Below are 15,767 nucleotides of genomic sequence, written 5' to 3'. Positions count from 1 at the left end.
GTGGGGCCCGCGTGGGAGGGGTCCTCAGGGTGGAGTCCTCGGGGTGGAGTCCGGGGACGAGGTCCTGGGGGGTGTTCTCGGGGTGGGCTCTGCAGGAACAGGGTGTGGGCAGTCTTACTACTTAAGAAAGCTCAGGATACAGAATACAGACCCAGAAAGGGGAGGAGTGTTCAGGGTGACAAACCTCACTGGTGGGTCCACTTAACCAGCTTGGTTTGTTTAAAATAAGGTTTAATTAATAAACAGCTATCTGGGCATCCCCAGGCTGAGGCTCGGGTCCTGCTTGGGAATGAAACCCTGTCCAACCAGGTTAGCAGGTGGGTGGGGTGGGTGGGACAGCCGGGCCGCTGTCCCTCCCCCTCAGCAAGAAGGTGGGGCTGGGCCTCACTTCCCCGCCACCAAGCACCCAAGGGAAGGGAGGGGAAGGCCCCCTCCGGCAGAGGCCAGATGGAGGAGCCCTGGCAGACACGCACCTGAGCGCAAAGACTGGGTCATCCCACCAGGACGTCCTGCAGAAGCCTCGCCAGTCGCTGCTCGGCCACCGCTCATCTCTGTGTCTGCAGCCGCTTCCCCCGCAGTTTGGGTTACTTAATTCAGCCCTGGCGCAGAGCCGAGGTGCACCCCACCCACCTGGGAGTGGGCCATTATCTACGTGGGAAACTGGAGCAGGCGGGGCCGGGGGCTCACCTGAGGCCTCGCACGGCCCACTCTGCGGCTGCTGTGCATTTGCGGTGTGGGTCTGCAGCGCCAGCTCGCGGCCTCGGGGGCGACCAAGGAGAAGTGAGAGTGGGCACCACGGCACCTGTCTGTGCGCTCAGCCTTGGCCCCAAACACCCCCACCTGCAAGAACCAGACTCCAGGGATGGGCCCGGTCAGCGGTTTCCATCTGACTATAGGAAGAGGCTGGGCATTGCTCCCCGTGTGGATCAGGGCCTTGGGGCCTTGGCGACAGAGGACATGAACTGAGAAAGAGAGGCCAAAGGGCCCCTAACGGGAACCATCACCTTGCCTGGCCCATTTGTCATCTCAAGACTTTGTCCTCAGCCCATGGGGAGCATGCATGCTCCTTTGAACCCCTGCTGCCATCTGGCACCACCCCCAGGCCCAACCCACAGAAACCCCTCAAGGGTGACATGGGGCCGAATGCACCCGGTCAGGCCTCGCACGCGAGTAAGCCTCGGGTGCATTTGATTGCATTTATTGGCGATGCCTTTAGATAGCTGGGACATAGCTAAGATGACAGGACCACCTCCGGCCACTGGACCCAGGGGAAAGTCTTGGGGTTTGGACCAGGATCCCTGAGGGGGCCTGTGCTCAGCCCTCAGGATGCAGCTGGTCAAGGGTGGACATCAGCCAAGGTCACGGAGCAGAACAGCACCCAGGGGCCAGTGAGTCTGTCCTGTCCCCAGACACCCGGAGCCAGGAGCCTGATGGGGCTGGGGAGGTGGGGATCAGTCTCTGCAGACCAGTGGCCGGGCTCTGAGGAGCAGCTCAAGGCGGGGGAGCCCCCCTCTGAGGAAAGGTCAGCCTAGGCTGGGCCACCTGTGGCCTGGCTGTGGGGATCCTGGGTGGGCATCTGGACAAGCCAGCTAGGAGTGGGCCCGGCAGACTCCAGGCCATCAGTCAGAGAGGCCCCCTCAGATGCGTGTAACCTCAGGTCCTCTTGCTGTGGTGGAGAGAGGGTCCTGGAGCGCGCCGCTGGTCAAAGGGAGCCCACAGTCCAGTCCGGCCCCAGGAATCTTGCTCGCAGGGCCGGTGGGTGGCCGATGGTCCTACCAGGGAGGAGAGCGGCTGCACCTGGACCCAGGGCACTTGCTGCCTGGTTGGCTGGCTTCTAGGAGGTGCCACCGGGTCTGTCAGGGTCTGTGGACAGCGAGGGGCCACTGAGCCAGGAGGCGTTTACAGAGGGAACACCTCAAAGGGTGTGTGGGTCTGGGAGCCGCTGCCATCTGAAGCCAGGAAGACTGCCTTCTCAGCTCCGCCTCACCCGTAGCATCTGGAGGTGGGAGAGCAAACCCTAGGATTCCCGTTCCAAAAGAGACATCTTACAGTCATCGGAAGCTGGGTCTAGCACCGGTCACCCCTTCAGCACCCAGACGGTGGCACCAGGCTGTGGGGTTTTCAGAGCTCACAGGAAACCCCCTCCAGGGCCCTGCCTGGCCCTGAGGGAGAGCCGGGCTCCTGCGGAAGCCCCCCGTCCTGGGCCTGGAGGGGGCCCTCACCTCTGAACCGGCCGGCGTCCAGCCCACACGGTTCCGCTCAGCCTGGGGAGGAGGCTCCATGCCAAGAAAGCCCCTGGACAAGGTCCTCCTCCCACCAGCCCTCTGAGAGCAGGCGTGTGTCCCGAACAGAGCTGGGACAGGCAACCATATGCGGGGGTCCCTGAGCTTTTGTCCAGGGAAGATCGCTGCCGGGGTTTGCATATGCAACCTGGAGTGGCTCTGGAGACTGAGATGGATCTGGGAGGACAGAGAAGTTGGAAAGTGCATCTCAGCCTGACCCCGCCCACGAGGGCACCAGGAACTCACTGGGCAGGGGTCACTCCAAGATGCAGGCTAGGCTGAGCTCTGAGGACCTGCACCTCCAAGGTCCCTTCCTCCCCTCCCTCCTCTCTGAGCCCCCAGCTCCCTTCTTGTCCCTCAGACCTCCCCAGCGGCTTCTCCTGTTGGAGCCCCCGGGTTTCCCCGGGCCCTGTGAGGCCTGTCCCTCCTCTGCCCCGTCCATCACCTCCCCTCAGGCTGGTCCTGGTGGCTCTGATCTGGGCTGAGATATCACTTCCCAGGGAGGCCTTTCCCCCAGGCCTGTCGCGCCCCCGACCACCTCCCTAGCAAATACACCATCTGCATCCCCGGACTGCAGACCGCCCAGGGCCGGGGTCTGATTCCATGCTGTGCCTGGCCGGGCACCAGGGGCCCCTCATCTGCTGGCAGATGGCCTATTTAGCACTGTATGGGGGGTATTAACCAGTACAGCTGGCCAGAGGAAGCAGCCAGGGGCAGGGCGGTCAGTCCCCACTGGAGGGTGAGACAAGCTGTTCCTGAAGGTTGTGGGGGCCCACAGGAGGGAGGCAGGTAGTCTGAGCCTGGTTCCCACAACTGGCCAGCCCCAGACCCAAGAGCATCAGAGTCCCGATCCTGAGGGGCCTCCAACCCAGCCGTCAGCAGGACAACAGCCTGGGGCAGCCCCCCAGAAGGCCAAGGGGGGAAAGTGTGCCTGACTCCGAGGTCCTCCTTCTGCCTGGGCCCCGAAGGGCTCTCCTTGATAGCCCTGCCTGTCTTGCAGGAGACCTGAAAGTTGGGCTGCTGGATTTCCTCCTGTTCGGCAGCCTGATCGCCGCCGTGGACCCGGTGGCCGTCCTGGCCGTGTTCGAGGAGGTGCACGTCAACGAGGTCCTGTTCATCATCGTCTTTGGGGAGTCACTGCTGAACGACGCTGTCACTGTGGTGAGCGGGTGCGGGGCGGGGCCTGGGACTTGGCACAGGGCATCTCAGAGCCACTGGGAGGGAGAAACACGGTCACTCTGCGGCTGCAGTGCCCCTCGGCGCAGAGGGCAGAGGAGGGGACACACGAAGGCCGAGTCTGTGTGAGGGGGCTCTTCCTCTGCTCGCAGCTCTGACCGCAGGAGGCTTCCCCATGCCCCTGTCGCGTGGCCCCCCTTCCCTCACCACCTAACTCAGAATGACTGCCTGTCTGGTCATTTCTTCGTCCGTTCTCCCTCCTTCGTGGTAACCATCTGTCAGCCCCACCGCCACGGTTCCCAGAACAGGACGCCTCTAGCTTTGGGTCCAGACTTGGTGCCACCCGTTCGTGAGTCCCCTAAGAGAGCCGATGAAGAGACAAACAGCAAGATCTCACCAGAATTAAGGAAGGAAGATGAGCAAGCACGGGCCGTGTGCCCCCGAAGGCAGCTTTCTTTCCAGAAGGGAGCGTGGCAGGGCCCCCGTGGGCGGGCAGGGGCTGGAGGACACTCTGTTAGGGTGTGAGGCCACAGTGACTCCACAAAGTGAACAGAAGGCTCATGACATGTGGGGACACTGTCTCAGCATCACAGTGGCCGGCATGGATTTTTCGAAACCCATCCCCAAACCGGGCCACTACCTCTGTGGGAGTGAGTTATGCGTAACACCGAGGCGCGCACAGAGTGACTTCCCCGCGCAGGTCGGCCGGGCGCCGTGTCTCCGAGCACCTGCTCTGGGCCCAAGGGTCTGGCCCCACCGGCCCCACACCGCAGGATAGGAAGATCTGTCTTAGCTCTGAAAGTACTGGTGGTCCCACTAAGAAACCCCCTTCTCATGTCCCTTCAGGGCTCAGGAGACTGAGAAGTCCTAAGGTTGTGATGCACCAGATTTCTTCTGTAGCAGAGATGTTCTCGGGGGAATTTGAGAATTAATTTGGAATTTAATCAGAAATGTAACACACAGCTCCTTTGAGGTTGGGCTGCCCTGTGCGGGGGCTTCGCCTCTCTGCGGGAGCGCGAACTTCTGCCCGAGCCACGGAGCTCACCACAGAGCCCTCCACGCATAGCCCTGCCAGAGGCTCCATCTCCTCTTCCCACCCGCGTTTCCATGGAGATAGCTGAGCTGTGGTCCAGCCCCCAAGCCCTTGGAGGCCCAGGCCCTGCCCACCACCAGTGCATCATCAAGCCTGCCAAACCTCCTGCTGTGGAGGCAGCAGCACACCCTGCCTTTTGGGGTCCTGTGTCCCCTCAAGCAGACCTGGAGAGGCGGGCCCATGGCCCAGAGACAAGTGGCCTCCCTAGGAGCCGGCATCCTGCCCATGGCAGCCCCTCGGCCGGCGGTGTGGAGCGGCACGTCCTTAGGAGGCCCGGGAAACACAACACTGTCCCCACCGCGGAGCCTAGCATATAGTTCTCGAGCTTTTCACCTCAAATATCTTGGTGGGATACAGTTTAAAGGTCAACATGCAAAGACATCAAGGGGTGTGATCCCACAAGCAGGAGTCAGTGCAATAGTGAAGTCACTAAAAATGAAACTCTGGCTTCATCTTGGAAAACAAAACAGAGTTAAATGCAGTGGGTAGCTTTGTGCTTTGCTGAGAGTAGGAAAGGGCCAGGTTTGCTCCTGAAGGTTCTAGTTCCTTCTAGAATGTTCTTCTGCCCCTCCTAGCCCACCTGCTGGCTCATCTTGGGCCTTTGTCTTATTGACCATTATTGCCCCGTGATGATTTCCTCCCAGTGATTTCTGGTGGCTTCTACGGGCTGCTCCATCCAGCCCAAGTCCCCGAGTCCCCGGGGCCTGGGTCAGGGGGGTGAGTGCAGGCCGAGGGCTGACCCGATGTCATGCTTGCCTCTCTGTCCCCCCCAGGTCCTCTACAACGTGTTTGAATCTTTCGTGACGCTGGGTGATGACAAGGTGACTGGCGTGGATTGCGTGAAAGGCATAGGTGTGTGGCTGGGGGGTCCACCCGCCTGGGAGTATGGGGGCCACGTCTCCTCTCCAGCCTGGGGACCACCTCCAGGCTTCGGCCCCAGGCCTGCCCCTGGAACCCACAGCCTGTGTAGGAGAAGGCACTTCCACTTTGAAGTCTGGGTGGCAGTTTCCTCCCGTCCCCAGTGTGTTTCATGAACGCAACTTCGTTGGGTCCGGGCACCCTGGGGAGGCAGGGTGCTGCCCTGTGAGACCCACCAGCATGGCGAGTTGGAGGACGGGGATCCTGGTGTCCTGGGTGGTCCCGAGTAAACATTTCTCTGGGCAGGGACAATGACAGCCTTGCTGTCCTGGGGGCCCAGGGACAACCCTGCCCAAGGCCTCCTTCTTGGCCTTTCTCCACAATGGGGGAGGGGAGCCGGGCTTCCCTGCGCTCCACGTGCCGGCCTCTCAGGGGGAGAACTGGCCTCTTGTTTGCTGAGTTGTTGGCGCCTCTGTGGGGGTTACCAGGCAACCCACGATGAGGAATGGTCTGGAAGGAAGGCCGGTCAGCCGCGCCCACGCAGGGGCCAGCCACGCCCGGCCACAAAGGGCCTTTCAGGCGGTTCAGCCAACGTCCTTGGCCCACAGTGTCCTTCTTCGTGGTGAGCCTGGGGGGCACGCTGGTGGGGGTCATCTTTGCCTTCCTGCTCTCGCTGGTGACCCGCTTCACCAAGCATGTGCGCATCATCGAGCCGGGCTTCGTGTTCATCATCTCTTACCTGTCCTACCTCACGTCCGAGATGCTGTCGCTGTCAGCCATCCTGGCGTGAGTCCCCCTCACTCCCACGCCCCAGGGTGCCAGAGCTACACAGTGTCCGGGCCACATGCTAGTGTGCAGGGGTGGGGCGGGGTCACCCCACAGCACAGCCAAGCAGCTGTGCCCGGGGCCGGGGGGGGGGGGGGGGGGGGGGGGGGGGGGGGGGGGGGGGGGGGGGGGAGGACGGCCCCTCCCTTCCTGGGCACAACCTTCCCGGGCCCTTCCCAGCCCCCTCTGCCTGGCCCATCTCCCCATGAGGGGTGAGAAGCCGCTGTGGGGGCGAAGAATCTGGTCTATTCGGGTTTTAAATCAGGAGTGGGCGTTTTCACAGAATTGCCCTTGAGCTCTGTCTACACGCAGCCTCTTCTGGGTGCCCTGGGGGGGCGGCCGGCTGGCACCCCGTGACCCAAATCTGCCCCAGCACCCATCCAAGAGCCAGCTGCCGCTGGACTGGGGACAGACACTGAGGCAGCCCACTGGACGGCTCAGGGTTCAGGTCTTGGGGTGTAGCCCCAGGAGAAGGGCTGGTCAGCGGGGGGTGCATGCCCAGGACACAGGCCACAGGAGTCTCGGCCCCCAGTCCGACAGCGAGCCATCCGCCCGCAGCATCACCTTCTGTGGCATCTGCTGTCAGAAGTACGTGAAGGCTAACATCTCCGAGCAGTCGGCCACCACCGTGCGCTACACCATGAAGATGCTGGCCAGTGGGGCGGAGACCATAATCTTCATGTTCCTGGGCATCTCGGCCGTGAACCCCCTCATCTGGAAGTGGAACACGGCCTTTGTGCTCCTGACACTGGTCTTCATCTCTGTGTACCGGGCCATCGGTGAGGGTGCCGGGGGGACGGTGGGGACGAAGGAGTGTGGGGACAGGGGGTGGGGATGACAGGGAGGAGGGGAGTCGATGGGGGTGACCGGGAGGAGGGACAATGACAGGGATGCCTGGGGGAGGGGGGTATTGGGGAAGGTGGGGAATGGTGGGGGGCAGTGGGGATGACTGAGGGATGATGGGGACAGTGGAGGATGGACAGTGGGGACCCACTGTGGGCAGTCTGTGGGAACCGAGGACGTGGTGTTTGTGACCAGCCCTCTTGGAGTGAACCCCCTGGCCCAGTGAGCAGCAGGTTCCAGAGCCCCTGGGGAGCCTCAGCATGGCCAGGCCATCAGTTATGTGCAGTGAAGGTTCAGGCTTTCTTAATGGCCTTGTCACCCTGAGTCAGAGATAGCATAGCTGGGGGGCAGGGTGGAAGGTTCTAGAACCTAGGGGAACCCATTTGGTTTCCCCTTGACTCACTCTGGATGCTGTCGCTGAGGAAGCAGATGGAGGCTCCTGTGAGGCTGGATCCCTGCTGCCCGCTGTGACCCTTGTGGCCCATCCTTGGGGTGCAGGCCGGGGCGGGACCACAACCCACTCTGCCTGTGCTCAGCGGGGACTGGGGGCTCCAGGGAGCAGCTGCCGGAGTGAGACAGGGTCAGTGGTCCTAGGACACAAGGCTTCCATTGCCTCCTGGGTCACAGGCAGGTTTGGCTCTTGGCCAAGAGGGAGCACGGGTGTAGACAGGAGGGTGTGGGGAGGGCAGGGCCCCAGGGTGGCATTTTCGTGACTTTTGCTCAGAACAGAACCCGTCACCCTCGCCGTCAATGCCCAAGGAGGGAATTCCCAAATGTTGCTCCCCCGGTGCGGTGGCTGCCAAGAAGGGGGGGCACTCCTGGGGTGTGGGAGCTCAGCGCGGGCCCCGCCCGCAGGTGTCGTCCTGCAGACCTGGGTCTTGAACCGGTACCGGATGGTGCAGCTGGAGATCATAGATCAGGTGGTCATGTCCTATGGCGGCCTGCGCGGAGCCGTGGCCTTCGCTCTGGTTGTCCTTCTGGACGAGAAGAAGGTGAAGGAGAGGAACCTGTTCGTCAGCACGACCATCATCGTGGTCTTTTTCACGGTCATCTTCCAGGTAGGGTCGAGCGCGTGCCCCTGCCCGTCCTCCCAGCCTCACCATGCCAGCCCGGGGCGCTGTGACAAGCCTCTCCAGCCTCCAGGCCCTAATTGGTTTTTACTATTTTAGTAACTAGGAGCCGTTTTGTAGGTTTTCATGTGGCCCCACAGGGGACGCAGCACAATTTGGCCTAAAAATGTCCTTCCTGGGCTGATGCGGGCTAACAAAGCCCCAGTTAATATTCCATTGACCAGACACGCCCAGGAAAGTGTCCCACTTCCCCCTTGCTTTTGGACAATCTAGAGAGCCGCCTGGGGGGCCCTCAGAGCAGGGCCAGGTCCCTGTGCACCTGTGGGTGGCTGTGCATTCACACACTGGGGGCTCAGTGGACCGGGGTGGGCCCTGGGGTGGAGCCGCCTGCCACCAGGGTCAACACCCGTCTTCCAGGGCCTGACCATCAAGCCCCTGGTGCAGTGGCTGAAGGTGAAAAGGAGTGAGCATCGAGAGCCCAAACTCAACGAGAAGCTGCACGGCAGGGTAGGGGACCTCCCCGGTGGCGGCGGGTTGGGGGGGGCGGGGCAGGGCTGGCAGTTGCGTCCCTCCAAGTGATGCTAATCCCCTTCTCTTTCCTGCGAAGGCTTTCGACCACATCCTCTCAGCCATTGAGGACATATCAGGGCAAATTGGACACAATTATCTCAGAGATAAGTAAGTCCCTGGCTGGGCTGAAATGGGGATATTTGGAGGCATCTTTAGTCTCCAATGTCAGCTTCCTTCCCTCTGCCTTTAACGGGAGACCCACAGGGTAGAAAGAGCCGCTGATATTCCCCATAAACCAACCTCAGAAAGTGCTAGCTAACTGAAGAACACTGCCTTTAAAGGGGTCAGGAGGTTTCTTGACTGTCTGAGACCCCCACCCCCTGGGACTCCTGTTCCCCCTGAACCCCCTCCTCTCCCTGGGGCTCCCCCTCTCCCTGGACCGCCTACTGCCCCTGGAATCTCTCCTCCTGGACACTCTCCTCCTCTAGGAATCCCCTTCCCTCTGGACCCCCTCCTTCCCCTGGGACTCCCCCTCTCCCTGGGACCACCCTGGAGTCCCTCTGCCTCTGGGACCCCTCTCCCCCAGGAGCCCCTCCTCCCGGAGCCCCTCCTTCCCCTGGGACTCCCCCAGCCCCCTCCTCCCACTGGAGCCCCCTCTTCTCCCTCCTCCACCACGTCCGTCCTACTCGTGGCCCACTGGGCTTTGGCTAGATGTCCCTCTTATTCTCACCCGGCCACCTGCTCTTCTGACCCAAAATACTGGCCAGTACCCTAAGTGTGTTGGGTTTAAAGCCTCCTTAGGGCCAGCCTTGTTCTCTCCTAGTGTGGGAGCTCAGGGGCTCCTCCTCCCCCAGCCAATCCCTCTGCAGGTAAAATGCGCCCCCTTCACTGTAGCCAGGGCCCCAGGGCCCTGCCCTCCCCCAGGCTCACCCTTTCCAGAGGGTTAGGTAGTCACTTGGAAAACTTTGCAATATTGTATTAAATAAGAAAACAAAATACAGAATTCGACATACATTCTAATGACATGTACCTTCATATAGGAAGGAAGGAACAGAGCACAGACCAGGAAAAAGCACCCCTGAGGTTTATTCCTTTTATTTTAAAACTCACCTTTGTGCTTGTTACAGTAAATAAAAATCAGGATTGGGGGGAGGGAGGGCATCTCCTGTGTCTCAGTTCCTGGGAGACCATGTCCATTACAAGTCTGGGCAGTGAGAGGGGGACCCCTACTCCATGCCCCCCACGACTGCCGAGGTCCCCGTCCATCCTGGGGCCTTGCCCACGGCCCATCCAAGTGTTGATATCGTGTTGGTTTGACCCCCCAGGTGGTCCAATTTTGATAGGAAATTCCTCAGCAAAATCCTTATGAGAAGGTCGGCTCAGAAGTCACGAGATCGGATTCTGAATGTTTTCCATGAACTCAACTTGAAAGATGCCATTAGCTATGTGGCTGAGGTACCAGAACATTCCATCTGTTCTCTTGTCGGAGTTGGGGGCTGAAGCAACACCCAGCCAAAGGATGGGGTCTAGGGCAGCGGGCCAGGGAGGGAGGCCCCTGGTGGGAAGGCCCAGGTGGCACCGTGCTGGGGCTGCTGACAAGTTCATGACGTGAAGCTCCTGGGTCCTCCAACACCCCAAGAGTGGCTGTGGGAGCTGAGGCACAGCACCCGCCCCCACGGCTCTCTGTGGGACGCTCTGTGGTGTGGTGAGTCTGAGCTCGAAGACCAGCTAGGGCATTACAGAGTCATGCCCCCAACATACATATGTGCACACACACATTCGTGCATGTCTGCATACGCAAAGCCATGCACACAGAGGGGAAAGCAGCAAGGATGTCTTGCATCCTGTGGGGTCAACAGGGCACACCTGGGAACGGGCTGTGGTTCTAAGGTCCTTGCAGGTGAGCAGGACTTTCCTGCATCCACATAACACCTGTGTCCTATAGGTGAATGAATCCTCCCCCGTGTCTTTGGGGCTGATGGGCCATAGAAGGCCCCCCACCAACTAGTGGCTGGTGCATCCAGTGTGGGGTCAGTGAGTGGGCTCAGGGAGCCTGTGGAAGGATGAGGGACTAGCTTGCCATGCGGGCTGCATGGTGACTCTCTGGATCTTGCTGTTTCTGATGCCACATGCCCTGTGCCAACCCACAGCCACTCAGGACTCGGGGTGCGTCGAAGTGACCCAGTCATAGCAGGTCCCAGGTCAAACCCCACTCCTCCTGGACACACAGTCTGGCTGGCCCCTCCCCAGTGGCCACATGCCTCCAGGCAGCGCACACGTGTGACAGTCACTTGGCCTTTGCCCCGTGTGTATCCCCTGGGCCCCGAGGTCACCTGGCGCCTCACCAGCTCAGGCCTACACAGAGCCTGGTGAGCTAGGGATCTGCACTTCCATCTCAGCAAATCCCATGGACCTCAGCCAGAGGGCGTAGCCAGAGCCCTGGAAGCATCTGTTCCTTCCAAGGGGAAAGTGATTCCTGTCTCGAGTGGGCTTGTCCACACCAAATGTACAGCCTGATGCCCTAACACAGCCGGGGGTCACTCCAGGACAGACGGATGCAGGGGCCACAAGGAGAGCAGTAAAGAGAAGGGCCCTACACCATCTACTGAGCTAATGCCACACCGACGCTGCCCCCCTGAAACCCTGACCCACAAGCTCCAGGCGCTGGGAGGGACAAGGTCACCTGCTGTCTGCACCTCTGGCCCTGGGCTGGGGAAGTTCACTGCTCAGATCTCTGCCCTCTGGGACTACAGAGGCCTTTGTGTCCTTCGAGCCTGGATGGGTGGGCAGGAGGGACTGTCCTGACTGTGTGGAGTGATGTCCCTTCTGCTGGCCGAGTCCTGTCTCCCTCGGACACTCCGACACCCCAGCCCCCACGTGGGAGATGCAGGCTGCTTGCAGGGCCCCCACTGCCCACCACACTGAGCGCCCAGTGCCCGTGACATGGGCTCCTGCATGGTCAGGACTGGCTCTGCCCACTCAGACTGCAGCGGGGGTGGTGCGTCCTCCGGGGCTGTGCCTCTGGGCCTCCTGCCCCGCCACGCCGGCCCCATGCCCTCCCCTGAGGAATGCCTGCTTCTCTTCCAGTGACCCCCTTGGCACTCGGCCCCACGCTCCCACCCAAGGAGAGTGGCTGTTTCCACCTCTCATTCATGTCCGGCTCGGCTCTACATGATCTTAATCTGATTCAGTTCCAGACAGAGGCCATGAGCCCCCACTGGGGGTTTCCTTCTCAGGGTCACTGAGGGCAGATGGTTGGGAGTCCCCAGTGGGGACAGGGGACACCTCCCCAGTCCTGTGGGGAGCTGCAATGTTTCTGGACGCCCTGTGCCCACTGAGGGTCTGGGTTGAAGGACCCATGGTTCTGTCTTCCCTTTCCTCTTCAATCCACCAGCCCCAACCAGTGAGCGAGGCCTTACCCGTGGCCTCAGCCCTCCAGGGGCTGGTGTCGCCTGGCTTCGAGGCACTCCCTGGTGTGGGCTGACACAGGCCTCCTCTTCCCCACAGGGAGAGCGCCGTGGGTCCCTGGCCTTCATCCGCTCCCCCAGCACTGACAACATGGTCAACGTGGACTTCAGCACACCACGGCCCTCAACCGTGGAGGCCTCCGTCTCCTACCTCTTGTACGTGCTCACGCTCACACGGGCTTCCACCAGGAGAGCACCCCTGGCCTGGCCCCCCGCCTGCCCCTGGAGGCTGCTACGGGCAGGGGTCTCACCTGACCTGCACTCCCAGGCCCGCCCCCCCGCCTGCCCCTGGAGGCTGCTACGGGCAGGGGTCTCACCTGACCTGCACTCCCAGGCCCGCCTGCTCATAGGCAGCAGGGCCCCTCTGGACAGACACTGGCCAGTGGGCACCTGGGGGCACCTGCGAGTCATGAAGGGTGGAGCAGAGGCCCCCGCGTGGGACCCCAGGGAGGGCATGCACACAGGCGCTGGTGTCCCCCGCTCCACTGCATCTGTGGAAATGGTAGCGTCTGCCCGGGTGGAGACCAAGAGAGGAGGGTGCCAGACAGAGACCCGGGGCTGAGGCCTCATCCCTGGTCACCCCTACCTACACCGGTCCCGGGGTTTGGGCCTCCTGCTCTGTGGTGCCGCACGGCTGGGGCTTGGCCGACTGGTGTGCGGGTGCCGGGCCTGGGGGGTGAGTGAGGAGGGCACGGAGCACTGTGCGGGGGGGGGGGCCTCCTGGGAAGTCAGGCCCAGGACAAGCTTCCCAGGAGGCCGGTGGTGAGGGCAGGAAGGGCAGGCGGTCACCATGGCCCCCACATAGGAGGGAGAACATCAGCGCGGTGTGCCTGGACATGCAGTCCCTGGAACAGAGGAGGAGAAGCATCCGTGACACAGAGGACATGGTCACCCACCACACCCTGCAGCAGTACCTGTACAAGCCTCGGCAGGAGGTGGGCGTGCGGAGCCCGGGCGGGCCCCAGCCCCTGGCCCCTCCTCACCCTGGGCCAGTTTCCCTGCAGAGTGCCGAGAGGGCTCAGCCTCCCAGCTGGGTCCCTGGGCTCTCTCGCCCCGGGTCTGTCTGGCTGGGGGTGCGCGTGGGGCCGTGAGGTTCGCCCCGGGTCTGTCTGGCTGGGGGCGCTCGTGGGGCCGTGAGGTTCGGGGCCGCCCCAGCACCCCAGCCGTGCAAGGTGTCCCCACTCTGACCTCTCCCCCAGTACAAGCATCTCTACAGTCGGCATGAGCTAACCCCGAACGAGGACGAGAAGCAGGACAAGGAGATCTTCCACAGGACCATGCGGAAGCGCTTGGAGTCCTTCAAGTCCGCCAAGCTGGGGATCAACCAGAACAAGAAGGCGGCAAAACTCTACAAGAGGGAACGCGCCCAGAAGCGGGTAAAGGCAGAGGGGCCGTGGGGTTCCCTGGGGGTTGGGGTCCCACGAGGGCACCCCCAGGGACAGACCGGGGCAGGCACTGTGCACCTGTAACCCCTCACAGAGCAGGAGGGGCCCTGGAGGGCTCCCAGCAGCACCAGCAGGGGCCCCCCTGGGAACGGTTGGGGCGGTCGGGGTCCGGGCGTAGCTGCGTCCACACCTGCTGACGGTTTCCTCTTGTTTCTCAGAGGAACAGCAGTGTCCCCAACGGGAAACTGCCCATGGAGAGCCCCATGGACAACTTCACCATTAAGGAGAAAGGTACTCGGGGGGCCACCGCCGGACCCAGAGACACATGCGATGGGGCAGGAGGGGTGCAGAGCACTGTCCCGCCAGAGAGACCCTTCCCCTTGGCAGTCAGGACCCACCTTGGGTAGGGGGCTGCTGCCAAGGCCCCAGCCCCTCTGGTGGGCAGCGCCCTGGAGGTGGGCTCCACATCCCCTGTCCCCGTCCCCACTCGGGTTTCAGCTACAAGAAGAGCGCCCTCTCTGAGCACAGCCTGATCTGCAGCGCACTCCCGCCTCCAGAAGGCCCGGCTGGCTGGGGAGGGGGAGCAGGGGCAGGGGGGCTGGACACTCCCCGTGGCTCCCGTGTAGGAGGGAAAACCTCTTGCTGTGGTTTTGCTCTGCCCAGCCCTGCGCTGGCATGGCCGTCCAGGCAAGCTGCCCAGATGGGGTGGCGTGATGACAGCCCGCGGGGGGCTCTGCAAGCTGGTCACGGGTGTCAGTCAAGGGCACTACACGGGGCTGTCTGTGCGCCCAGCCCGCTTCCTTCACGCTGCCCTCCCTTGCCACCAGATTTGGAACTTTCAGAACCAGAGGAGGCCCTGGACTACGGTGCTGAAATGGGTGGGGGGATCGAGTTCCTGGCAAACATCACGCAAGACACCACGGCGACAGACTCCCCCTCAGGTGAGGGGTGGGGCCGGCCCTCCTTGGGCCCCACACGTGAGCATGGTCATTGGTCGTTGATGGGGACTGCAGGACCAGGGTCCACGTGGGGTGTGAGTTGCAGAGAGGGTCTCTGCTCCAGAGAAGGGAGCAGTCATGTGGAGAGACAGAACGGGGTGCAAGGCACAGGACCCCAGAGACCTTCCAGGTGACCTTCCAGGTGTCGTTGGCAGGAAGAGCTGGTGCCTGAGCCCCAGGGCAGCACCCTCCCTTGCTGCTGTCCGAGGTTCACCTGGGAATCTGATCAGCCCCTGCCCTTTCTCCTAGGAATTGACAACCCCGTGTTCTCCCCGGATGAGGACCTGAGCATCCTCTCCAGGGTGCCACCCTGGCTATCCCCTGGGGAGACGGTGGTGCCCTCCCAGAGGGCCCGTGTGCAGATCCCCTGCTCTCCGGGCAACTTCCACCGCCTGGCGCCCTTCCGCCTCAGCAACAAGTCCATGGACTCCTTTCTGCAGGCCGATGGCCCCAGTGGCCCCGATGGCTCCGAGGAGCAGCCCCACAAGACCCTCCCTGAGTCCACGCACATGTAACTCCTGGCCCCGCCCACTGACCTGACACCTGCTCTCTCCTTAGCCCCTCTCCCCTAGCCAGCCGCCTCCCTGGCTCTGGACCTGAACTTCCGCAGACTCTCTCCAGCAACTCTTCTCCCTCCTTCTAAGCCTCTTTTCCAGCTGCACATTTCTTAGGACACCTGTCTGAGTCGCTGCTTCTCCAGCTGAGATGTCAGGATCCAGAGCTGTTTGAGGATCTCTGTAACCCATGTGCTCAGCCCATGAATCTAAGTCTTGAGCTCAGAGGGAACTGAGCCCAGGGCTGGGTGGGGGCTGCGTGGGAAGGGGCCTGTTTTCCTCCCTAAAGGCCCCCGGGCTTTGGGAAAAGTCCATGTGACAGAAGTGAGTCCAGAAGAGCAACGGTCCCTTTCAGCCTCATACAGAGAGGAGTCTGGGGAAAGGGAACAGGGAAGTGGAGGGGCAGGCCACCAGCCAGCCAAGAGGACCAGCACCTCTCTCAAGAGAGGAGGCCAGAGAAGGCAGGGGTGGGGGGGTGGAGTTAGGGGACAAGGCAAGGGTGGGGGGGAGGGGTGGAGCGAGGGGGCAAGGCAAGTGTGGGAGGTGGGGGGGCGGGGGAGGAGCGAGGGGCAAGGCAAGGGAGGAGGGGTGGGGGAGTGAGGGGGCAAGGCAAGGGCAGGAGGGGGGGGGAGGGGCAAGGCGGGAGGCAGGGGAGAGCAACGGGGCAAGGCAAGGGTGGGAGGCAGGAGGTGGGGGCGGGGGGGAG

The 15,767-nt window shown here is 62.2% G+C and overlaps 1 protein-coding gene across 2 annotated transcripts in view; it reads left to right on the top strand.

The window, feature by feature from the left end:
* Positions 1-15,022, top strand: part of SLC9A3 (solute carrier family 9 member A3) — a 44,122-nt gene extending 29,100 nt beyond the window's left edge. Inside the window, exons 3-16 of one of the 2 annotated variants that reach the window (XM_032415371.1) lie at positions 3,283-3,443; positions 5,325-5,403; positions 6,018-6,195; positions 6,793-7,013; positions 7,933-8,135; positions 8,592-8,654; positions 8,755-8,825; positions 9,983-10,112; positions 12,165-12,280; positions 12,930-13,059; positions 13,324-13,500; positions 13,728-13,800; positions 14,337-14,450; positions 14,757-15,022. In XM_032415371.1, the coding sequence (XP_032271262.1) occupies positions 3,283-3,443; positions 5,325-5,403; positions 6,018-6,195; positions 6,793-7,013; positions 7,933-8,135; positions 8,592-8,654; positions 8,755-8,825; positions 9,983-10,112; positions 12,165-12,280; positions 12,930-13,059; positions 13,324-13,500; positions 13,728-13,800; positions 14,337-14,450; positions 14,757-15,022 (1,982 nt within the window). Of the gene's footprint in view, positions 1-3,282; positions 3,444-5,324; positions 5,404-6,017; positions 6,196-6,792; positions 7,014-7,932; positions 8,136-8,564; positions 8,655-8,754; positions 8,826-9,982; positions 10,113-12,164; positions 12,281-12,929; positions 13,060-13,323; positions 13,501-13,727; positions 13,801-14,336; positions 14,451-14,756 lie in introns of both variants that reach the window. The other variant, XM_032415370.1, reaches the window with a different exon arrangement.
* Positions 15,023-15,767: the final 745 nt, after the last annotated feature.

This window comes from Phoca vitulina, unplaced genomic scaffold, assembly GCF_004348235.1.
Source record: "Phoca vitulina isolate PV1807 unplaced genomic scaffold, GSC_HSeal_1.0 scaffold17, whole genome shotgun sequence".
Lineage (NCBI taxonomy): Eukaryota > Metazoa > Chordata > Mammalia > Carnivora > Phocidae > Phoca > Phoca vitulina.
This window is presented reverse-complemented; position numbering and strand designations above follow the sequence as displayed.